Source organism: Perca flavescens, chromosome 6 (genome assembly GCF_004354835.1).
Source record: "Perca flavescens isolate YP-PL-M2 chromosome 6, PFLA_1.0, whole genome shotgun sequence".
NCBI lineage: Eukaryota > Metazoa > Chordata > Actinopteri > Perciformes > Percidae > Perca > Perca flavescens.
In genome coordinates, this window is record NC_041336.1 from 21,063,545 (window position 1) to 21,088,538 (window position 24,994).

Consider the following 24,994-nt stretch of genomic DNA (forward strand, 5'->3'; position numbering starts at 1 on the left):
TATTGCCATTCATTCACTTAGTTTACAGTAAATTCTCATATATTTGCAATCTTTACCCAGTGATAAAGAAAAAAAAAATGAAGAAAAACCCCCCCATACATAAATGAATATGAGCACACATGTACACGCACACCTACATACATTTGCATAAACACATACAAGGGACATGAAGTGTAACTAATGTTATATTTTGGGGAGAGTAAAATACAAATTAACTGTAAAATGAGTACACTACAGTATTGTATATTTCACTTGTTCTATCAAGCCAGCTGTGATGTACACGATGTAAACAGATTAACCGTTTAATCCAATCAAGTGACCTGGATACATCAAAAGCGAATCACGCAACACAGGGTTAACTCTGTTATGACACCTGGTCCAAGCTACTGTGCTCTCTATAACTAAGCTCTGGCTCTCTTAGGAAGCTTCAGTGTAGCTGAATTACCAGATTTGGGGAATGGAATATTGTTTGGTTCTTTATGCTGATGGGTGGTACAAATGGGATTATTTGTAGCCAGATGTGGGGATGGTTTATCACAGGTGCCAATGATAGCAAGATCAAATACAGTATATCTTCCTCATGGGGTAAGTGTTTCCACAAAGTTTCTTATTCTTAAACATGTTGTTGGCTATGCAATAGTAGGCACTGATATGGCGCATGATGTTTTGCTAGAGCGAAAAGATAAATCAGTTATTACTTGCACTCTACTGACAATGGATAGATTCAGTAAAGCGCTCTAATTTTCCATCTATTTTGGCACATTTTTTAATTCAGAACTACAGATTTAAAGTCCTGGTAGCTGAACAAACTATCGTAAGGGCTATTGTATGTTTTAATTTATGATGACCAAATAGTTGTATTGATCGGTCAACTCACAATATTGCAGTGAGTATGTACAGTGTACAATCAAAAGCAATCAGAGGGTATTTACGATTTTTCTTTAGGGTCTCATTGCATTTATTGGGGAAACAGTATTTGAAGAAACCATCGATGCAGTTTACCTCCACACACCTTTTTTTCATCTACAGGTATTTTATATTGATATGGACCCGTTTGTCTGAAATAAAGTTGAATTGAATTATTGTAAGGTAATGTTTACAATAAATAATATGGCCGGGTTGTGCTGTGCAGGATTTCGATGACCTAGATATCGCTTGAACGGCATGTCATTTGCACATCACACTGTCACTAGATGGGGTAGGCGCAAGCAGGCACACTGGAAATGCACTAACAAGTTATTATTGCGCAAGTGGTCTGCGAAATAGCAAACTCTGAAACTGAGGGAAGCATGAAAGTGTGACTGGATGGTAATGCTTAAATCAGGTAACTTACCATTTATTTGTTTTAACAGGGTCTCATCATGGGACCCTCGTTTATTGGCTCTCACGACCAGCTGACGTTAGCTAACGTTAGCTAGTCTGAGCCACATGATATTACGATTACTACTAGCCAATGACTGGACTTGCAGCTAACTGTTACTTCATATACTAGCTAGTTAATTCGCAAGAGATAATTAATTAAACCAGCGAAGTTAGCTCTGTTAAGTGCGCTTACCTTTTGTAATAAAATAACGGCATTGGTCAATTCTGAAAGATGGCTACCTAACTTGTAAGCGCACGCTAGTGTTTGCTAGCAATCATTAGCATTCCTAACTTACCTATATGAGCTAACTTTACAAACTAGCAATGGCTTGCATTAACTTGGTACGGAACGGGCACTAACGTTAGTGGAGTTAACGCCAATGACGATCTGACAGCATGTGGCTGCAGTTTAAAATATGTCAAATATAAAATTATAATACTGCTAATTAGCTACCAATGGCTAATTAGCATGTTTAGCTAAGTTAACGTTACCTTACATTGAAAGTGGTAGTTGCACGTGCTTAGTGCGCGTGTAGCTTGATAGCAAATTTAAACCACTGCAGCCAACACGTTTCTTGAAGGCTTATTAAGCTCCACTGTTCTTTAGTGTTCTCCCATGACATTAGAACTAACTTACTATTTATGAACTTATCTGCCACCATGAGCACATAGCTTTCACGTCCCACCTGGCTGTCTGATAAAAGGCAGTGCAACGTTACTCTAGCTAATTGCAACTGTGTGCTTTCTGCCTCAGCTCAACTTCATTCATCAAGACTGGGTCCTAATTTATGAAAGTTGTGAATGAGCTCAAAGTGGGTGACTGTTACTAGTACTGAAAGCAATATACCTTTTTGAAGACATCGCAAGCTGGTCTCTAGTTTTGGTCTTGTTTGGTGGTGAGAATTGTAGCCTACTTCAAAACGTTTTATGGTTGTAAACAAGTCTGATTTAAATGTTTATGGAATGGTTGCTTTAATTTCCAGCCTATTTGGGCAACTGCAGAGCAGTAAGACCTGGTGATGACAGCAACTAGAACAATCTTTATAGTAGTTCAGTGAAATAGACCCATGTCCCATTAATAAAAGGCTTCTTTTAGTTACTTTTGATCTTTTTATATCTACAGAAAACTAAACAATGAATACTTCACTGTCCCCACTATCACTCTTTCTGAGCTGAGCTTTATCAGACTTGGTAATGAGTAGTAATCATGGTAATTATTTACTAGCATGAGCTGCTTTTATCAATACATAGTTGTTTTTTTAGATTGCCTTGGTCAATTTCACCAAAACTAAGAAGAATAATGTGTTTTGTAGAAAACGTGGGGCTCCGTGTTGGAGTACTGCACTGATGATTTGAACACAGTTTGTAGGTGAGTTTGAGCCTTTCTTGTTTCTTTTTGACTCTGAAAGATTATCTGCCTTTTTGTTGTTTCTGCATTTTTGCTGTTCACACAGTTTAAAGTTAAATGGGGCCTGTGCTCAAAAAGTCCAGAATTCGTTTTGGTTTGTCCACCTACCCACTAAGGCAGTGGTTCCCAACCTGGGGTCCGGGCACCCCCAGGGGGGGCGGCAAAGATCACAGGGGGGGCGCGAGTCTTTATCTGGTTTGAGGTTGAGGTAAAAAAAAATAATATTTGCACGTTAAACAAATTATGATAATACACTAGAATATATAATGTATACAAAAGTCTGTATGAAAACTATATATTCTGTTGTATCCTCGTTTTTCCTGCTGCCACGGCATCACTATTTTATGAATGAAAGATGGTGGAGAAACGTAACAGTGCTGATAACTGCTCTGTGTCAAAAAAGAAAGTAAGGCTCTATTTCCAGAGTTACCTCAACTTCGGTTTTGGGGGAGGGGGAGGGCTCGGCTTTTCTTAGGCATGAGTAGGGGGGGCGCCAAGGAAAAAAGGTTGGGAACCACTGCACTAAGGCATAGGGCTGTTTTTACTTGCTCTGTTTGAAGATCATGTTTGTACAGAGTCTCCAGGGGCCACCTCTGTGTAACTGGCACAACCTTTAGCAAGATGGACGGGACGTCATTCAATGGCCCTCTTTGTCATTCTCTTAATTCATTAGAGCTCTCTGTACTAACATGCTCTCTTTCATGAGCATGTCAGTAGCTCAAGACAAGACAAAGAAATGTTTTCTGTCATTTTGTGTCTCATCCCTCCATACTGTATCGGCATTTGTTCAACAGCAACACGTGTTAGTAAATGTCAGCTTGATTAAATTAATGACATGGCTTGTACAGTATGGCGATCTTGGCGTACAGTTTACTGACTTGAACAGGTTTTCTACCTTTTGCAGCAGTTACACTGGTTTCTGCAAGCGGGCAGTTGGGCAGCTTTTAGCCGTTCTAAGAGAGTTTCACCGCCCTGAGCTGAGGAATATTAAACATGACTGTGGCCAATGCAAAGTCAGGCAAAGGTAAGCTGTCAAAGACAAAGTCCTAACTAATCGAATGCATGGGAACTGTTGTAATGTTGTTTGCAAGATTTGACATTTCATTACCATTCAAATGGTACTGTGCCCACTGCCCAGACATAGTTGTGTGGGCGGGTTTGTTGCTGCCTCTGAACTTTCACATTTGTCTCTCTGTGAAACATGGCAAAACCCAAAAAAATTTTGACATGTGATTGCAAAACTGCCAAATGTTTGGTTCCCATAGTATCTTCTATTTAAAAAAAATGCAAATGGACTACTTATTTTTCTGAAAAAACAGAATTTATGACAAATGTTAATGGAAAGATAATTACTGGGAAGTACAGTAAGATGTTTTGTATACATTTTATTGAAATTATAATAATTGAAAATGAAATTAAAGCTGTATTTGTCAGGATCTCGAGCTCAAGTTTCTTGCTGTGTGCTCTCAGCCTCTACAAGGCAGATCTGTTAGTAGAACAAACCCTTTGTGACTTTGCGTGCTTGTTGCTGCTGTAGAAGAAATAAGGGGTGTTCTCTGTGAATTGGCCCATTGATAGACTGTCCATTTATTGTTCTTGCCTTGTAAGCTCTTGTTATAGTCACATTGTTTTGACTCAGAATTTTTAATTGTTTTCAGTATTACTGGCTATGAGCATTGTCACTAACATCTCTGCCTGCATTCCCAAAGCAGCTCAAGCTCAAAAAGGTCAAGGGTGTGGGTAGCGTTCTGTTAGCCCAACCTTTGACGTGTATTTTTGCCCCTTCAGCAATGCAGCAGGTACTGGACAACCTGAAAGACCTGCCATCAGACTCAGGGGCCAAAGATATTGACCTCATCTTCCTCAGAGGCATCATGGAGAGCCCCATCATTCGCTCCCTCGCAAAGGTAAAACACGCGCACACACACACACACACACACACACACACACACACACACACACATATATATATATATATATATATATATATATATATATATATATATATATATATATACACACACACACACACACACACACACACACACACACACACAGAGAGTTATAATGTCATTAGCTGGTCATCAAGCTCTAGCTATAGTTTAGAAGAGGAGCAAATGTCACTGTGAGCCCGAGGAAATGAAGGTGTAATGTAGTGTCACATGTTGCCACACGTCCAGGATTGCGACTGCATCCTGGCGGTGTACAATGTGAGGCTCAACAACATATTTCAACTAGGAGACAATGGGTAATTTCTTAATTTTGCGGTCTGGAAGGAGAAATAGTTCAAGCCGTTTTCTCTCTCTCTCTCTCTCTCTCTCTCTCTCTCTTAAACATGATTTTTGAACAAGCGTATGTAAAGCATCTCATAATGTGCTACCCTGTGACGTTAACTAATCTTATAGTGTACCCACTGTTCCGGTGTCAAGGTTTAAATTACTTGCAGGAAATGCAAGGTACGCTGGCCAGTGCAAGGTACAACTACTTGTCATTAGAAGAGAGAAACAAGCATCAGATTTGCTATGTGCAGGGTAGTTCACACCTCGTGTAGTTTTTACATATTGTATTGAATTTAAAGCATCTGCTTAAGCTTGAGTAGACAGAAAACGTTCCTTTTTAATACCAGTTAAATCAAATTTTCACATAGCTAAAAGAGGACTGACGCTGACAGCATGAAGGACAAATGGCTTTCTATAGAAAAGGCAAGCTCTTGTTCTCATTTCTAACAAACGGAGCACTGCTTTCCTTGGATATCACATTTTTTTCCCTGCTACATAGGCCTGTATGTACCGTAGTTTAGTGTAATGTCATATCAAATCGAACCATTGAATGAGGTCATATATACTGTATATTGAACAGTTAGTGTAATTTCCCTTTGTCTTGTGTGTATCACAGGGATAGTTTGATTTGAGATCTGTTAATGTTTCACATGGAAGTCACAAGAACATGGCATTTTAATGGTGTCTCATTTATGTAATTTGACCTTCAGTATTTGGACAGAACAAGAGCAACACTTGAAACAATACAGTGTTCTATCAGTCAAGGAATAACATATGATCTCCTTTCCCCATGTGATAAAACTAAGCCTACAGCAGGGTGTTAAACTCTTCTCAGTAACACTACCATACGGACTCTGAGCTGAGTTCCCAGAAATGTACTATATCGCTATTTACATCAATATTGAGATCCGAAATTACCGTGAAATAACATTTTATCCTTTTGGTGCACCCTAATGTTGTGTGTCTACCTCTTTCTCATCTTTCTGTAAAAACAGAACCAAAGCCCATTGTGTGGTCAGTGTAGCTGGTGGAGAAATTCACTGTGAAATTCTCTTCATGTTAGCCAGATGACTGGCTCACACACTAGCCAGATGACTGATGCCTTAGGACAAGGAAACAAGATTTACATGAAGGGACAAAAATGTTGTCATAAAGTAGCCACTTAAATTATGTTATTAGGAATTTGGTATGGGAACATGTTTTTTTATATGGCATGCACCTGCTCGACAAAGTTGTTGAATGTGTTGTTTCAGCTCTGCACTTTCAGTGTTGTTTTATTTACTTTAAACATAGTAAAGGGTTATATGCTCAAAAATACCAAATTTTGGGGTTAAAAAAATCATGATTTGTGCCTCAAACTACATTTTTTCCCATTACTAATAGAAATAAAGAGGTTTGGATTTTTGTGTGTGTGTGTGTGTGTGTGTGTGTGTGTGTGTGTGTGTGTGTAGGCCCATGAGCGTCTCGAAGAAGTTAAGTTAAAAGCTGTGCAGGATAATAATATTCAGCTGGTCACGGAGATCCTGGATTCCCTCAACAACCTGCCAGAAAAAGATGCTGCCGCAGCTGAGCTTATCAAAATCCTTCAGGAGCCGCACTTTAAGGTATCGACCTCATTCTTCTTGTACACAATTTGTAATGTGGGGTGAACGTACCAGAGATTGTAGAGTGAATGGTCTAGCTTGTGTTCTACTTGTGTGGGAATGGATGTCGGAGCATGTTACACCAACCATTGGCTACTACTCTCTGAAGTGATGGCAGTTCAGCTCCGTTGTCGCCCTGTATATTCTCAACTACTTACAAGCTGCGTCATGGGAGGTAGGGGTGTACTTACTTGGGCCAATAGCAGGCTGAGTTATGTGGGTAAAGTCAGGGGGAGAAGACTTACTGTTTCAGTAAACCTTCACAATAGCTGATGCAGTTTGTAGTCAGACCAATGCAAACTCTGTGTTGTGGCTGCTACGGTAAGAACAAGACTGACTTATCTTCTCTATATATGTTATTCATCTGTTGATGCAGTCATAAGAGCATTTTTTTCTAATGTGCACAGTTAAGTGATTTATGTCTTAACTCTTTGATGGTAATCTATCGAATGCATGTCACTGTTAGTTTTTGGTAGATGAACCACATCGTTGCAGTGATTGTTTTCTTTCTTAGTGAGAAAAAGGTGTTGGAAATATACATCAAGATATCTTAGTGGTACAGAGATTCTGAACCAGAATATTTATCTTATTTCTGTCTGTTCTTCTCTCTCATCCTGCTTTTTTCTGCCTCAGTCTTTGGTAGAGGCTCATGACAAAGTGGCTGCAAAGTGCTATGAAATGCCCCACGCTGCAGTGAACAGCAATGCCTTGTTGACGAGTTCACTCATGCCAGCTGATGCTGTAAGGATGATTGGAATCCAGAAAAAAGCTGGCGAACCACTGGTGAGTTAGCCAGGAATTTATATCAACCACAGCTCTACAGAGGAAGCTAGATAAGTGTTTTACTCATGTCCTCTTTTATTGACCATCTGTTAAAACGGTGTGACTCAGTTTTACACAATAACTCGACATAGTTGCTTCTTTTTCAGCAACCAGACAGACTATGCAATGATATAGACCTCCCGTATGATCTTGGAAGTGCGGATGTGTGATACTAAATGACTCTCTTTCAGGGGGTGACGTTCCGTGTGGAGCAGGGAGAGATGGTGATCGCACGGATCCTGCACGGCAGCTCGATTGACAGGCAGGGCATGCTACACATAGGGGACATAATTCACGAGGTGAACGGTCGTAAGGTCAGTCGGAACCCCCATGAACTCCAGGAGCTGTTGGGGGACTGCAGTGGGAGCATCTCACTCAAGGTCTTGCCCAGCTACAGAGGCACACCGGCTCCTCCACAGGTGGGTGAGGAAAAAAGCAGGCTGCATTTTATGTGTTCCTGTCTAGTGTTTCACCTGTGGAACGCTAAAAATGTTGTTACACTGGGAAATCTTTTTTTATTAGCGCTTTTAAACTTTATTGAAATCTTGAAATCCGTGTGTAAAGCGCACCGGAGGACAGGATGTGTCAGTCCCGGTGTGCCAGGTGTACAAGGCGAGGCAAGGAGTCGTACTGTACCTTTCAGTGATTGGGGGAGAACTGCCTGACCTGGGTGATCTCAGAATGCCAGGCTTCTGAAAATTGAGCCCAGTGAGGGTCTATTAATAACACTCTTCTCACACTATCTGGGACACACACCACTCTATTCACTGGAGCACCCCTCTCCTTCTTACAGTAACAGGCACACACAGCAGCTGACACTCCTGACCTTTGTGCTGGGAAGGATTGAATGATCTAATTTTACTGTTTGGTTAAATGCTTGTTACACACAGTCATTGTAAGAGTTTAACTTGTGAATTACAAGAAAAAAATATATGTATAGGGGAAAAAAGGAAGTGGGCACGCACACATTTTGTTGTGTAACATTATATTGATATTTTTAGAGCTGTCAGACACATGAGTAGTTTGTTCTACAGTCATGGCACTACTGATAAATTAATTATTCATGAACCAAGATGAACAAATTGTATTATTAACATCACACAGCTTGCGCCCTGGTACCTCACTAGGTAGTGTGGTACCATCAAGGCTGAGTCCTTCTGCAGTGGCCCGGATTTGAGTCCGGCCCAGGGCACTTTACCGCATGTCTTCCCTGCCTTTCCTGTGCATCATTCTCACTACCAAATAAAGAAGATATGACAAAATCTGCTACGACAAAAACACAAATCTTAAAAAAAAAAAATGTGACGAGATATTTTAATAGGGATTTAAGGTATTGCTCAATCCTGTTGTGTATGCTCTCTGTATGATTAAATTGCCTGCTATCTTGTTCACACCCTAAATTGTAGGTTTATCTGAAGCCACACTTCAACTATAATCCGGCCACAGACAACTTGATCCCCTGTAAAGAGGCAGGCCTGGCCTTTTCCAAAGGAGACATCCTTCATGTAGTCAACAAGGAGGACCCCAACTGGTGGCAGGTGGGTAGACACATTTTACTCAGCAATGGTGGTGAGGGACATTGCTGCTTCAACCAGAGCTGCACATCTTATTAGAAATGGGGTGGAATTGACTGTTGAACGCTGCACGATAAGGAAGAACACGTTTGTGACAGATACCTAGGCATGGTATTCCTTTACTACGTGAAGTATCATCTTTCAACTACTCTTTCATTGTAGGCACGCAAAGTTGTTGGTGGAGCCACTGGTCTCATCCCCAGTCAGTTTTTGGAGGAGAAGAGGAAAGCTTTTGTGAGAAGAGACTGGGATACTTCTGGAACAGGTTTGTTCTAATCACAGAAGCCAACTTATAGACACCATGCTCCTCGCTACTCTTTCTTGCTTAGTTATGCTAGTCAGGAAACTCTTTCCTTTAGCACCACCATGTGCTGTTCTGACCGTTTCTTTTTGTTGTCTCAGGGATGCTCTGTGGTACTGCGAAGAAAAAGAAGAAAAAAATGATGTACCTCACTTCGAAGAATGCAGGTGTGCATCACCACTGGAGCAAATGTTTCTACATACAAGAGATTTTGTGAAAAGTTTGCAGTGTTAAATTGTTAGTGCATAGATGACATTACGCTACTCATCCGGCCTGTGAATTGCCTTGAACAGAATTTGACCGTTATGAGCTGCAGATCTATGAGGAAGTAGCCAAGATGCCGCCGTTTCAGAGGAAAACGCTGGTTCTGATTGGAGCCCAGGGAGTTGGGAGGCGGAGCCTGAAGAACAGACTTATTGTCATGAACCCACTGCGATATGGAACCACTGTACCCTGTGAGTGCGTGGGACAGACAGCAGAGGTAGTTACATTGCCTGCAACTAGATTCCCTGCCAGGGTACATGTAACCCCTCTCCTCACCTTTTACCTCCAGTCACGTCACGCCGTCCGAGGGAAGAGGAGAGAGACGGCCAGAACTACTGCTTTGTGACACGGGAAGAGATGGAGAGGGACATCAAGGCCAGCCGTTACCTGGAGCATGGCGAGTACGATGGCAACCTTTATGGCACCAATATTAACTCTATCCATGAAGTGGTGAATGCGGGCCGTACCTGCATCCTGGACGTCAACCCTCAGGTTAGTCAAAGGCACACACTTTCATTGTGAAGATCTCTTTCTTTTCCCCCTAAAGCTTTAGTTGTGAAATATTATTTTCTGCCCAGGCCCTAAAAGTGTTGAGGACTGCTGAGTTTATGCCATTTGTGGTGTTTATTGCTGCTCCTGAACTGGACACACTAAGAGCTATGCACAAAGCTGTTATAGATGCTGGACTTACTACCAAACTACTCACGGTACGTTTTGAGAGGATTTAAGGTTCCTAAATACTTATAAATGATGATGGACCTTTCAGGGGTTATTACTCGTGAAATGGTTGTTGCTTCCATCATCCTAACGGGCTGAATCTCTTTCTGTAACAGGAGAACGACTTGAAGAAGACTGTGGACGAGAGTGCCAGGATCCGACGGGCATACTGCCACTACTTTGACCTGACTATTGTCAACGACAATCTGGACAAAGCCTTTGACCAACTGCAGGAGGTGGTGGAGCGATTGTTCATAGAGCCGCAGTGGGTTCCAGTCAGCTGGGTCTACTGATATTTTACACCCTACAGGACTGACATGGCTGTCCAAGCTGTGATGAAAGGGGACACCTGAAGGGACGTAGGATTCAACACTGTACTGCACACATGGACAGTGTTGGACATCAGACCTGTGTGAAAATGGGTCCAGCACAAAGCTGCATCAGAGTCACCTTGATCTGAATTGCCAGATTATTTTTCTAGCACACTATGCAACTCACAACACATGAAGTGTACTTATTTATTGGTAAAATACTTTTTAAAGAATCTTTTCTATTCCTGCGGATTGAAAGAAGATACTGGCCATGTGTCAGGGTGTTTTAAAGGAAATGCAATTTTTGTCATGTCCTGTTTTAATTTTACATCTGTATGTAAGATGTAAGTATTTATTCTGCAAGAAAAGAAGGATACCTCAATGTTACAGTTTACAGTGCGTATGCCTTCAGTACTTCATCTCATTTTGGGACTACAAACATTCATGTAGAACAGTGTCATTTTTGAGACCTTTTTTCCTCCTCAAGGCGATATTTATGCTCTGTTTTTGCAGTTTAATCTCATACATAGAAAATGTCATGCCAGTTACTGTTTTATGTTGTACAGAAGAAAAAAGTATTTCTGTAGTGTTTAGCAATTATTTCTCTTTCACTCAAGCACAACAGATTACATGAATTATGTTTGTCAGGCATCAGTATTTCTAATTAAGACTGTTAGACACGCTGAGATGGTGCTGTCTGTGTTTGCTTGAAAGAAAAACTTTCCACAGGACTCTTGAACAGGGTACTGCATCTCAGAGAACCATCCCTTTTGATGTGATATTACTAAAACTTAACCGTTTAAAATAAAGCTCATATTTACTTATTAAATGGTATATTTTACAAGAATTCAAATAAATATGTATTTTCAGATGTCAAGTAAATAACTCGTGTTTTCTAATGATCCACTTTGGTTTTACTTTGCTCTTTTGGCACAATTACTTGACAAACATGTTGTGTTGAGTATGTGTTTGCAAACTGGTAGAGAAAAGAATATTTACATGTTTTTTTTACAAACATACAAAGACACAGATAAAAAAGGTAGCAAGTTTAAACAATTTCCAATATTGTCAAAACCTGAAATAAAGCTTCACAATTAAAAAGGCACATTGAAACTCATTGAAATGTTATTGCAGACAAAATATAGCCACAAAGAATGTTAAAGTACAAGATTACTATCCTACAGATCCATGGCTGAGACGTGACATTAGACCCTACATACAAAAATCCATTAGTGTTTATTTTAAAAGTGAGATGTTTTAGTTAAGTTTTCACAACATTGACAAATGAGACACATGTATACAAATCATACTGTATTTAAAATGTAATTACATGAGAACACAAGACAAAAAAGACAAGCTTCTTTCAGAGACTATGACCCAAAATAAGATGGTAAGAACCAGGTGCCTTCCTATCATTTAACCCCTTTATCGTTTGTGTATAATAAGTGGTAAATTAAAGATTTAAATTATATATCAAAGAGTGTGCACAATGATTACTTTTCATTGGCTTGAAGGCATGAATTCTCCTTTAAGTAACGCACAACTTGTAGGGTATTATGCCTTATTTAATAAGTTATAATCTCAAAGTGGATCATTTTACATTTGTAAGCAATTGTTTTTTTTCTAGATAAAATCAGAAATTAAAAAAACTGCACCTCACACTTTCCTAGAGTCTGAGGTGACGTCTTCAAAATGCTTGTTTTGTCCAACAAACCATGACCTAAACTTTTTGATTGTCAATTATTTTTTTTTTACGATTTGTCGTCGATTGACAAAAGCATTAATTCACTAATTGTTTTAACACCAGTACATTTATCTATATAATTATCCTACAATGAAATGCAACACTGTTTTAGAGGAACGTGCACTGCACCAAAAAGAGAAAAACACTCAAATAACAAAAATAACGTAATCTACACGATCCCCTTTACCTCATTCCAGTGTAACGTTTCAAGTTTCTGGCGGATAAACTGTAAACGTGTCTTCAGTTCAATCACAGTGGGCCAACGAGGCGAGACCTCTGACAGCGATACACAAGACCAGAGGGCGATTTCCTGCCAGGTGGCTTATTTCTGTCTTTACTGTGTCCCCGTCTCTCTTCAGGGACACATTAGAGGAGGCAAATAGATGTTCAGTCTTTTCAAAGACGTCTTCTGTCAGTGCAGCTAGGCCTGCGCTGCTCAGCTGCAACTCCCCTTTGCCGAATACACACTGCACCTGGAACAGGTGTGACAAAGATAAAAAGTGTGATTTGATGTGATTTGAAGATGAAAAAAAAACGTACATAACATGTTGTTGTGTTGTCTTCCTTGTAAAAAAGTGACTTTACTAACCAGTAGCTCCAGAGCCTGTAACACTGTGAGGCTGCAGCACATTCCCAAGACAGCAAGACAATCATTTGTCATCTCTGAAAGACAAAGACCCAGATACAGGATAAAAAACTTTCAGGATATTCTGCATGCAGTGGGAACTTTGCAAATCCACATACTTATCTTCCTGACCTTAAACTGAGGGAGTGTTTTTCATAATTTGAGAACTTCAAGCAACATTTCAATTGAGTACAACTTTCTCACCATCCATTGCGCTGGTAACAAGGTTAAGGGCTGTAAGGACTGGTGTGGACTCAACCTGACCAGACTGCTCCAAAAGGTCCAGAATTGGTTGGATGTTCTGTTTTTGGGGCTCTGTGACATCACCCAGGGCAGGTCTCTTATCCAGGCACATCTGGTCCAGCTGAGACAGAGGAAAACACCCAGAGTTCCTATTGCTAACTCCACAATATAACTCTGTGTTGATAAGACCTCTCTGTCCCTGCTTACCACATTCTGAAGTGAACTGACGGCCTCTTGGTCCTCCATAACTTTGGTGATTTGCTGGAGCAGAAAGGACCTTGTGGTGGCAGGAAGAGCTGAAAGCAGCTGGAAATGATCGCTCAGTTGCTCCATCTCTGAATAAAATACCAAATGAACACATTTTCTCATCCACCATTCAGACTAAATGTGTGCATGGCATGCACCATGTCACTAAAAACTAAGATTGAACCAGGCATTTATTAGAAGAAATGTATAGAAAACAAATAAGTTAACAGCACAAGTTCACACTAGACCTTGTATCATAGGTCAAAGCACATGTTAACACACAGTTATCACACCGTTATGATAAGGTGGCCCTTTGTAACTTGAAAACATGCATTTCTGAACATGTTATCAGCTGCAACAACCATCTAAAGTCACATGTTTTATGGCTGCAGAGAAGAAAACTGTAATTTACCTTGTCTAAGGTAGTTTTTTTCAGAGACACCCAACAGTCCTTTCTTAGCAAGGCCATCGACTTCAAAACCTCCAGTGGTGTCTGCCATCAGACACAGCTCTGTAGAAAATACAACAGGTTACATTTCAAATATGTGAAATGTAACTACAGTAAGAGTTGAATCAGTTGTGCGTGAATGCTTCCTCACCAAAGCGCCCATCTTGTTTGATCTCTAGCTCTAAAAGACCATAGGCAATGGTAGTATGGATGGGAATCTCCATGGTGATGTTACTGTCTTTACTCAAGCTGCCGTTCTCTTTCAATGAAACCTGCAGATTTGCAACAATACCGCAGGCGTGTGAGACCAAACACACAAATAATAACAAAACTCAAGTCAGTTGTAAAGGAAATATCACTCTAAAACAAGTACTGCTGAATAACAGTCATTGGTGATGCATGGCAACTTTGCTGGTGTGTCTGCTTTCAAAGGATGTAAAAATGAGGATGTGGCTACAATGGAATTGATTATAGGGAACCTATTATCTATCTAGTTCTAGGACATAAACAGTGAATGCTTTGATCAGTCTCTCTGACTCAAAGAGCAAAGGCTCTCTCTTATACTTAATAACACAGAGAGTAAATAAGGTATAAGAGGAAGACAAATCAAACTAACCACTAACAGTTGTCCAAAATTTGCATTTGGCACAAATTTCACTTGTTCCTAACTAGAAAAAATATTGCTCTACTCTCTCCACCTATTCGCATAGCATGCAGTTGCATGTGGAACTGAAACCAATTCTGGACAAAGTAGGATGCCATGAACTGAGAAAGAAATACCCAAAACATATTGAGGGAATGCAGGCACAACTATAGGTATTTATAAAATGATTTCATCCCTAAAAAGAAAATGCATTGCATTTTGCATGATTGCTGGCATAATTGCGTAAGAAGAAGGTGAAGTATTGAGAATCGTTGGAAAAGTGGGAATGGTTTTGATTAGTTCGAATTTAGTCAGTTGTAAAGGAAATATCACTCTAAAACAATTACTGCTGAATAACAGTTATTGGTGATGCATGGCAACTTTGCTGGTGTGTCTGCTTCCAAAGGATGTAAAAATGAGGATGTGGCTACAATGGAATTGATTATAGGGAACCTATTACGTATCTATCTCAGTGGTTCTCAACCTTTTTTGTGCCCCCGCCCCCCTATCCATTATCCAGGTCCCTAACGCCCCCCATCAAATATTATGTAGGCTAAATGCCCTGAATATTAATGATTACGCCTTAATATAGGCCTATTATTGTTGTTACTATCGTTATCAAAAATAATCAAAAAATCAAATCATTGAATGACAAACAACACATGTATTAGTTTCCCAGGTATCAAAAACGCCATGTAAATAGAAATTATATATATTTACAGGTTTTTAAAAGAAATGCAACCATTTGACATTCAAATTAAATAACAGCAGCCAATCAGAACGACTAGATATGTAACATTCAAACTATAAATAGGTATTATCAAAAGACCTGCTGCATGTCCCTGGTGTGAACCTCAGCACTTTTATAAGATGACTAGAATTTGAATGTCCTTTTTTGTTTGTGAAGTGACCTTGGGTGTCATGAAATGCGCTTTAAATAAAATGTATTATGCTTATTATTATTATTATTATTATTACAAACACTAACAGTAGCCAATCAGAAACAGCTAGCAATTTAACATTAAAATCTATTTTTCATTCAAATCTAAAATCGAATTGTTCCAACGGAAAACAAGCTGGCACTTATCAAGGGGTAAAAGCAGAAGGATTACACACACACACACACACACACACACACACACACACACACACACACACACACACACACACACACACACACACACACACACACACACACACACACACACACACACACACACACACACACACACACACACACACACACACACACACACACACACACACACAAAAGTATTTTGGTGATGACAAACGACTTGAAAGAACGACACCTACTGCCGAATGGAAATAAGTTTACAACCTTTGAAAGTTAGTGAGAGCCGTTTTTTAATGCTTAGAAGAGTCTAGCTATGTTTGCTATCGCCTGTCTTGGGAGTAAATAGCAGAAAAAAACGTTTGGAGAAAACGAAACCCCACATCGCGCTGTGTTTGGTGGTGTGAGAGTCCCGTACAGTAAACCGTGACATCACTGCCTCTATCGCTTCCATAAGAAAGTTTTAAAACACCAAACACAAGCCCTGAACTGTCCGGGAGTGTATGGAACAGCTAAATGTTTCCCAAACAACAAAGCACAGTCAATATCTCTCGCATGTCTCTTTTCTTTCTCTCTTTCTCCGTGAAATGAAGCTGCATTCAGGTACAGTAGGAAACGTTGTGTTTAATAAACCATCTGATGAAAAACTGTTACTGTGAAATATAAAGTCTACTTGTGCTACATTGGGGGGGTTAAAGAATACAACAGGACGTCGCGGTGATTGCTTTTTTTTCTTATCTGAACGCAGCGTCACGTAGTAGCTACAGAGCTCAAGACGATACTCTGATGTCCCGTTTCAATGAAGGCAGCACGGAGCTGCGCCAAACAAAGCTGACAGAAGCACAGAAAAGTTAGGATACCCGTCTCGTCCAGTCGCAGTGCTATAAACTGGCAGCTTTTTTTTTATTCAGCATTTTTGTGAATCTTTGGTTTAAACTAGCTTTCTAACAAACGCCCCCCAACGGCACCTCAACGCCCCCCTTTCCAAAATATTGCTTCCAACGCCCCCCATCATCTTCTGAACGCCCCCTGGGGGGCGGTACCGCCCCCGTTGAGAAACACTGATCTATCTAGTTCTAGGACATAAACAGTTTATGCTCTGAGTCAAAGAGCAAAGGCTCTCTCTTATACTTAATAACACAGAGAGTAAATAAGGTATAAGAGGAAGCATCAAACTAACCACTAAATTCCACTTCTTCCTAACTAGAAAAAATATTGCTCTACTCTCTCCACCTACTCGCATAGCATGCAAGTAGGATGCCATGAACTGAGAAAGAAATACCAAAAACATATTGAGGGAATGCAGGCACAACTATAGGTATTTATAAAATGATTTCATCCCTAAATAGAAAATGCATTGCATTTTGCATGATTGCTGGCATAATTGCGTAAGAAGAAGGTGAAGTATTGAGAATAGTTGGAAAAGTGGGAATGGTTTTGATTAGTACGAATTTACTGAAATGTTGAATAATACCAATAATGTATTGAACAAAAGTGGAATAATTTAAAGTTTTTTTTTTTAAAAGAAATGTCATAGTATAGCATGTGAAAAAGTCATAGTATAGGTATGTCAAAAAAGTGATAAATAGTCATATAATAGCATGTAGTACAGTTTACAGTATCAAAAAAAGCAATGAAAAAGTCATAGTAGTTTGTTGAAAAAAGTCAATGTATAGTATGTCGACAAAAAAGTCATAGTATAGTATGTCAAAAAAAAGTCAATGAATAGTATGTCGACAAAAAGTCCCAAAAAGTCATAGTATAGTATGTCGAAAAAAGTCATAGAAGTATGTAAAAAAAAGTCATAGTATAGTATGTCGAAAAATAAGTCATAGTATAGTATATCGAAAAAGACAAAAACAGTCATAGTACAGTATGTGTGTTTGTGTTGATCTTCATGAATCAATGTTTTAATAATAACAAAAAAGTCATTGAAAGGGCCAGCCTGGAAAGAAATACCAAAAACATATTGAGGGAATGCAGGCACAACTATAGGTATTTATAAAATGATTTCTGTTATGGTTTTGGTGTTTTGTCTTATTTTGGTAGTCTGTTTTCTGTGTTGTATTTTGCTCCGTTTCCTGTTTTATTTTGAAGTCCCTGGTTTTCTGTCTTGTCTATTTTACTTCTTGTCTTGTGTTTTCCCCACCTTTTTTGATTGCTCTGCCCAGCCTAATGTGTTTCACCCTTTTCCCACCCCTTGTGTCACCTGTCTTGTGTTATCTCATTACCCTCTGTATTTAGTCTTGGTGTGCCCCTTGTCCAGTGTCAGATCATTTTGCGTGTTACCCAACCGTGTTCAGTCCTGTCTTCTCGTCCGTGAGTTTTGGTCAGTAGTTTCTGTTTCTGGATTTCCTTTGTTTTTGTTATTCTGTTCTTTTGTTGCTTCCCTTTGGACTTTAGTTTTTGCCTGCTTCTTTTTACTCTGTTTGTATTGCCTGCTGGCTTTTTTGGACTCCCTTTTGTTGTTTGGACTCCTTATTTTAAATAGATCCTCTACCACTAACCTGCTGTCTGCCTACCGGCCTTGCCTCTGCATTTTGGGTCCACCATTCCCTACTCTTCCCTGCTACACCGCAACAGATTTCATCCCTAAAAAAAAATGCATTGCATTTTGCATAATTGCGTAAGAAGAAGGTGAAGTATTGAGAATAGTTGGAAAAGTGGGAATGGTTTTGATTAGTACGAATTTACTGAAATGTTGAATAATACCATAAAAAAGTCATAGTATAGAAGGAAAATAAAGTCCTAGTATAGAATGTCAGAAAAAAGGTCATAGTATAGTTTGTGTTGATCTTCATGAATGAAAGTGTTTGAGTATTAAATAAAGTTATTATTGTGTATTGTAAACCTGCACACAGATGTAACCTGTCATTAAGGATGAACTCCGTCTCAGATGAACAAGGTTTCCTGGAGTGAGTTTGCTCCTGATGAAGACGAGGCTAATGATGAAGAGTGGGATCTGACCCAGAAGATTCACTTTGATATTTTCCTATTGTTTAATTTATTCAATACAATTATTAATTTTCACTGTCACTTTTCTGCTTCAAACTGAACTGAAGGTAAAACTGTTCTGATTGGTTGTTTCTGCTCAGTAGGGACTAATACTGACAAAACATGTTTACGTGAATGAAATAAAACATTGCCACCAGACAACATGGCATCGGTTGTCCTGCTTCAGAAAACACGTCATAAAAAAGACATAGTATAGTATGTCGGAAAAAAATTTAATATGTCAAAAGTAATGGTATAGTATGTCGAAAAATCAGTCTTAGTATACTATGTCAAAAAAGACAAAAACAGTCATAGTTTGTGTTGATCTTCATGAATGAATGTTTTAATAATAAGAGTCACGGAAAGGTCCAGCCTGGACTGGATATTGAACATGGATCAGAGTGTCTGCAATGACTACTAGCTGGTTGCCTCTTGGCAACAGAGCTCATGTTAAAAACAGTAATAGCATTGTATGTCACAAAAGCCATTTAAAAGTCATAGCATAGAATGTTTAAAAAAATCATAGTATAAGTATGTTAAATCATAGTATAGTATGTCGAAAAAAGCATCATGAAAAAGGCCAGCCTGGACTGGGTATCAAACCTGGGTTAGAATCTGCTGTGACCAATAAAGTGTTGCTTATTGGCAGAAGAGCTAACCTCTGAGCCAGTGTGCCACCAAACAATGTAACTGACAAAAAAAGCCATTCAAAAGTCATAGTATGGTATGATAAAAATCATAGTATAGTATATCGAAAAAAGTTATAAAGTCATGGTATAGTTTGTTGAAAAAAGTCATAGTATAGTATGTAAAACAAAACTGATAAAAAAAAAAAAGTCATATCCTGGACTGGGTATCAAACCTGGGTCTGAGTGTGCAGTGACTTCTTACTGGTTGCCTATTGTTAGCAGTGATAACAACTGAGCCATTGTACCACTAAAGATGTTATGTTGAAAACAGTGATAGCATAGTATGTCGAAAAAAGCCATTAAAAAATTACAGTATAGTATGTCGAAAAAAGTGAGAGAAAAAAGTCATAGCATATTATCTGAGATTAACTGAAAGAGCCTTGGTAAACTTCCCATTGAAGAAGCCTGAAAAAAGCCTAAACATACGTGTTATCAATATAATGACCTCACTGTTAGCTAGGGCTGGGCAAGATATCGATATATCAATATCATGATATGAGACTAGATATCGTCTTAGATTTTGAATATCGTAATATCGTGATATGACATAAGTGGTGTCTTTTCCTGGTTTTGTAAATTATAGAGTGTGGTCTAGACCTACTCTATCTGTATCCTACTCTAAGTGTCTCGAGATAACTTGTTATGATTTGATACTATAAATAAAATTTAATTGAATTGAAATTGAATTGGTTTTAAAGGCTGCATTACAGTAAAGTGATGTACTTTTCTGAACTTACCAGTCTGTTCTATTATTTGCCTTTTCCCTACTTAGATATTATGTCCACATTACTGAGGATTATTTATCTAAAATCTAAGTGTGAGGATATTTTGTTAAAGCACCAATTGTCAACCCTAAAATATCGCCGGAATATCGATATCGAGGCATTTGGTCAAGAATATCGTGGGTACCCGGATAGCTCAGTTGGTAGAGCGGGTGCCCATACATAGAGGTTTACTCCTCGATGCAGTAGGCCTGGGTTCGACTCTGACCTGCGGCCCTTTGCTGCATGTCATTCCCCCCTCTCTCTCCTGTTTCATGCCTTCAGCTGTTCTGTCAAATAAAGGCCTAAAATGCACAAAAAAGAATCTTTAAATAAAAAGAATATCGTGGTATCTGATTTTCTCCATATCGCCCAGCACCAAAAAGCATTTGCAAACATATTGATAAATCATTTGTGTAGATAAAGTTAAAAAATGTGGGCATATCAGTGATTTGAAAAACTACTACTTTGTGCTTTCGTCCAGAAAAGTTGAGGTTGTTTAAGGAGGGCTGTCAATGAAGGATTGCTTGTGGCTCTTGTCATTTTGAGGCTCACTGAGCCTGTTGCTTAAATGAGCACATTGGCAAAAAAGTAGTATAAAGTATATCTACGTTTTGACGTAGAAATGGTGTATGAGAAGTAAGAATTGTGGACGTGAGAGCAAGTTAAAGAGAAAGTTTTAAGACAATGTTCTCTGTCCTCTACACGGCTGTGACATCACCCACACTGAGCAGCCCTTCAAAACACAGAGAAAGCCTAAAGAAGCACTAAAGTGATAACACAAAAACTGTAAAAAGATATCAAAAACCTGAATCATTTTTTGTGAAAAGTTCGAATGACGTCTGTAGGTGAAAGTATGTGGGAGCAGTAGCATTTAGAAGTGGAGCCTGAAGCCTGAAGAGGATTTAAAGATTGCTCCATTGAATTTCAATGTAAAAAGAAAAAAACTTAATATTTTAAAAACTGTAAATGGTGGAGAAAAGTTGAATACCAGCACAAATGTCGTTAAGGTGCTGAACATTTTGACATTTGAATGGTTTTTGTAGCTGAAAGTATGCAGAAGTAGTAGGTGGCCAAATATTTTACGGAACAATCAGAAACAATATTGTGAATGCTTCTGAATCAGCATTCACTCCTGTTTATAATATAACAGTGAAAGGGGGATTTTCTGTTGTGATGAACTCTTACGCATTAAATTACAAACATTACACAACCATAAGAATAAGTTTAATACTGTACTGTACCTTTGAGCTCTTGGGCCCGCAGAGGCTCAGTACTCCTGCATACTGTCCTCCCTGCTGCACCTCCTCTATGACCGAACAGGGCTGAGTAGTCACAATACGCTCCTTCACAACCCCAAACACCTGTCTGGGCTTCTCCTTTGTCTGCTTGATCAGATCATGGGACATGTCCAGGACCCTGACAAAAAGGAACATTCTTGGAATATTATGAAATGTATACAGACTGGGAAATCTGTAAAGTATTGTCTTAAACTGATTTGAATTTTAAAATAAAAAAAACCAATTCATCCTGAACCAAAACAAGCAATTTTCTTGTGAGCGTGTTAATTATTCAACAGAGCCTCAATTTTTTTTGCATGCAACTTTATGGTCGGACAAAGATCATTCCTGCTTTGCGCACATCTTTAACAACATGATCTTTGACTGCATGTCAGATGACATTTACAGTAAAATTACTGTCATGTTAACAGGACAGTGGAAACGGGTGGGGGGGGGGGCGACTAACCGGCCTTTGGAGTCTAGCAGCAGCTTCTGCACATCCACTTCGTCCTTCTTCAAACTGCCAAAAGATGACTGGAGTTTGGAAGAGTCTTTACCCTCGAGGCTCACATTGGCGTGGGCAAACTTTGCGTCCACAGTCCCTTGGAGGTTGTCCCTATATGTCCCATTGTATTTAATGAAGTCTGTCTCTATGACAGCTGTGAACAGTGAAACATTTATGTTTTCTGAGAACTTAAAAAAAGAAATCAATACAACTTAGTATAGTGGTATAGAGTGGTTTGATGTTTACCTGGCTTTATAGGTATGTCTCCTGTTAGTATATCATTGAGGTTAAAATCAGAGGGAATATACTTGGGCTTCTGCCAGACCCAGAAACGCTTGCGCTTCACCACCACTGTCAGAAGAGCAATAGTGTCATTCAGACTGGACACTGGGATCAGCAAACCCCCATTATCCACCTCCTCCACGAAGTTTCTGGTGGCTGTGGCAAACATCCCTTAAACCTGCGAGGCTGAGGTTTAAAACAAAAGCACCAAGAGTGCGCTTGAAGAAAAGTACCACCCATGTGAGCTCCTCCTCAGGCTGAAAACTAGTGTAACGTTAGTTGCTACGATCCTTCAATCATCTTTCTTTCTTTTATTTCTTTAAAGTAAGTCAACATAACACCACTACAACGTATGACACTTAATGCACTTTTACAGCACAGCAAGCAAGACAACATAAAATAACGTACGTGTAAAGCAATAGACACTTCCAAACATTTCTTCACTTTGAAAAAGTAGCTACATGCTAGCAGCATCAGCCAACACATCAGTCTCCATTTGTAGAAAAACAAACAAACATCGAAACTAAATGCAAACGCTAATTACCGCTTACCCGAAGTCCTTGTTTCAGTGATGAAGAAACGTTCTTTGCGGCCAGACTTCTAGAGCAGACAAGGCTTCACCATGTATCGGTTATGGTGTGCAGTGAAGTGGATCTTGTTTTGGACAAAAAACGCGCAGACGCTCCGCCTTCATATCTACAGGAAGCTGCTGATGTGTTACTGAGGCAACTGTATGTGTCGGTCAAAACACTTGTAATAATAATAATAATAATAATAATATAACAAAATAATAATAATGATAATAATTGCACTGCATGTTTGTTTTATTTTTTCCCAGCTCTACAACGGGCAGCAAATGGCTAAGCATTGGTATATATTATGTATGTATTTATACCCTGCTGTGTATTGTTAATTATTTTTTACTCAAACCAGGGGTGAGTGATATATGACCCACCCCTCACCCACCCCTGGTATTATATGAAAAAAAACTGTGATATTTTCATCAATACTTTGTAAAAACCTCATGTTGCTGTCTAGTTCAAAGATTTTGCTCAGTCCAAATCATCTAGCACTGCCAAGTTCACGGAGGTCTTTGTACTGTATCTGCACCATTGATGGCTATTTGTTGCCACCTATAGGAATAAACTATTCACCACATTCATTTTGTATGTTGCATTGTGTACACTCTGATGGCAAAATCATCAGCATCTTGTTCCTTCTCTTTTGACTAACACCTTTGTAGCCTTCTATTAGATAAAATTAATGTAACATGGTTCATCACATGGGTGATCGGGCTAATTGTTCTGTTCTGCTGCTCCTCAGATTTGGAATGCCCTCCCCGACCATCTGAGGGCACCTCAAACTATTGAGACTATTGAGTTAAAAAAGCACTAAAAACATTTCTTTTTATCAGAACTTATGAATTTTAACTAACCCTGCAAGTCTTTGCACTGTCTATTTGTATTTTATATTGATGTTTTTACCATGCTTTTGTGTGTTGTGGATCAGTGTCTGTCTCCCTGTCCCTGCCTGTTTTCCTGTTCCCCTTTCCCTTGTGTGTGTGTTGTCTGTCTGTCTCCACCAGGTCTCCACCCGCTTCCATGTCACTCAAGAGGATCTAGGTTAAGGGGCGTGGCCACTCTCACCTGCTCTGCTCTAGCCAGCTGCAGATCATTCCAGTAATCAACCAACAGTTATCAACCCGGGCTGTTCACCTCTTCAGCGCCAGTTCGTTGCAACCATTCTTGTGGTAACGTGGCTCTACTCTGTGCTTGAGAGACTTATCCCTGTTTTCTCTGTTTCCAGTTTGGTTGTTGCCTCATTTATGCTCTGGCTCACGCATTCCTTCTCTGCTCAGATTCTGCCTCTGGACCCGCTGCTCACCAGCTTTCATCTGCCTCCTCGCTGCCTATTCACCTCGCCACTCCGCTCTCAACCAGCCATTCCACCCAGCCGTCATCTTCGCTGCCTGGCCACACCCGCCTTCTGATCTCCGGCTTTGACCCTACCTGGAGCAGCTATCCTGGCCATCTCCCTCCTCCACTATCAAACATCGTTTCTAATAAACACACTAAACTGCTCATCTGTGTTCGTGTGCCTGTTTCTCAGTTCCGGGTCGGACTGGAGCCTAACATTGTGATCTTAACTGTAGCACTTTGAGATTTGCTCCAAATGTAAAGTTACAAATAAAATCTATTATTATTACTTTATTTATTATTTATTTATGTATTCAGATATACCTGTATATTTTTAACTTGATAACCTATACTTGTTTCAGGGCTCCATTATTGGTTCATTAACCTTGGATTTTGGTAACAGTATAGCAAAAAATATAGACAATAAGTCACCTACACCACAGTAAAGTGGCTAGATCACAAAGCTGTGAAATTAACTGAGTTAGCTGCCTGTGTGCCAACATTTAATCAATTTTCAAAGTGGCTCGAGGCAGTAAACAGTTCCAGCATCTGTGTGACACAGCCACAATAAAAACTGCACATTGTGAGCTACACTATCTGAGGCCAACCCATATTATTACCATGGTGGGAGGAGCACAAAACCTGCATCCCTGAGGAAAAACTATATCATTTGACAGAAATAGCCTTTTGTGGCCTCCAAAAGTACCAGAGCTAACTAAACTTAACTTTCATGGGATGTTCCTATTGCTCACAATAACATGATAGCACTGAAAATAAGAATGATGTTGCTTTGAAGGCACAAAATGAACTTCCTCCTCTGGGGATGTGAAGTTTTCTCTTTTCCTGTTTCGAAATTTAACTGACA

The 24,994-nt window shown here is 39.4% G+C and overlaps 2 protein-coding genes and 2 long non-coding RNA genes across 13 annotated transcripts; 3 read left to right on the plus strand and 1 right to left on the minus strand.

Annotated features, from left to right (window-relative positions):
- The first annotated feature begins 566 nt into the window (after nt 1-566).
- On the plus strand, nt 567-12,104 carry pals2a (protein associated with LIN7 2, MAGUK p55 family member a). Of its 9 annotated transcripts, XM_028580029.1 has the most exons (15): nt 1,383-1,609; nt 2,117-2,258; nt 2,676-2,731; nt 3,675-3,794; nt 4,559-4,677; nt 6,501-6,653; nt 7,326-7,475; nt 7,706-7,933; nt 8,921-9,052; nt 9,251-9,353; nt 9,491-9,556; nt 9,683-9,844; nt 9,943-10,145; nt 10,232-10,360; nt 10,487-12,104. In XM_028580029.1, exons 4-15 carry the CDS (start codon nt 3,764-3,766, stop codon nt 10,661-10,663), a joined length of 1,653 nt encoding a protein of 550 aa, XP_028435830.1. In that variant the 5' UTR covers nt 1,383-1,609; nt 2,117-2,258; nt 2,676-2,731; nt 3,675-3,763; the 3' UTR covers nt 10,664-12,104. The 9 variants fall into 9 exon arrangements, with proteins under 9 accessions (XP_028435832.1, XP_028435833.1, XP_028435827.1 ...); XM_028580031.1 differs by lacking the exons at nt 1,383-1,609; nt 2,117-2,258 and adding an exon at nt 567-585; XM_028580032.1 differs by lacking the exons at nt 1,383-1,609; nt 2,117-2,258 and adding an exon at nt 1,151-1,324 and having other exon boundaries at nt 3,657-3,794.
- On the minus strand, nt 10,994-22,956 carry gsdmeb (gasdermin Eb). Of its 2 annotated transcripts, none has more exons than XM_028580035.1 (10): nt 22,765-22,956; nt 22,178-22,399; nt 21,893-22,085; nt 21,391-21,565; nt 14,139-14,259; nt 13,952-14,050; nt 13,501-13,628; nt 13,255-13,414; nt 13,015-13,088; nt 10,994-12,898 (listed from the first exon to the last, which is right to left on the minus strand). In XM_028580035.1, the coding sequence occupies exons 2-10, from the start codon at nt 22,380-22,382 to the stop codon at nt 12,671-12,673; spliced, it is 1,383 nt and encodes a 460-aa protein (XP_028435836.1). In that variant the 5' UTR covers nt 22,383-22,399; nt 22,765-22,956; the 3' UTR covers nt 10,994-12,670. The 2 variants fall into 2 exon arrangements, with proteins under 2 accessions (XP_028435836.1, XP_028435837.1); XM_028580036.1 differs by having other exon boundaries at nt 22,758-22,956.
- On the plus strand, nt 17,960-18,732 carry LOC114556908 (uncharacterized). Its single transcript, XR_003692750.1, has 3 exons — nt 17,960-18,031; nt 18,194-18,339; nt 18,564-18,732. It is a non-coding gene; the product is annotated as an uncharacterized LOC114556908 (long non-coding RNA).
- Nucleotides 22,957-23,785: 829 nt separating the features above from the next.
- LOC114556492 (uncharacterized) lies at nt 23,786-24,294 on the plus strand. Its single transcript, XR_003692688.1, has 2 exons — nt 23,786-23,963; nt 24,072-24,294. It is a non-coding gene; the product is annotated as an uncharacterized LOC114556492 (long non-coding RNA).
- The last annotated feature ends 700 nt before the right edge of the window (nt 24,295-24,994 follow it).

Bases quoted from the DNA above. Each gene is read 5' to 3' on its own strand.
- pals2a (XM_028580031.1), top strand. From the start codon at position 3,764: ATGACTGTGGCCAATGCAAAGTCAGGCAAAG. The intron at 9,053-9,250 runs GTGGGTAGACAC...CTTTCATTGTAG, and splicing joins AGGACCCCAACTGGTGGCAG to GCACGCAAAGTTGTTGGTGG. The intron at 10,361-10,486 runs GTACGTTTTGAG...TTTCTGTAACAG, and splicing joins TTACTACCAAACTACTCACG to GAGAACGACTTGAAGAAGAC.
- gsdmeb (XM_028580035.1), bottom strand. From the start codon at position 22,382: ATGTTTGCCACAGCCACCAGAAACTTCGTGGAGGAGGTGGATAATGGG. The intron at 14,260-21,390 runs GTACAGTACAGT...GCAAATCTGCAG, and splicing joins GCGGGCCCAAGAGCTCAAAG to GTTTCATTGAAAGAGAACGG. The intron at 13,089-13,254 runs GTGAGAAAGTTG...TTTGTCTTTCAG, and splicing joins TGTTACCAGCGCAATGGATG to AGATGACAAATGATTGTCTT.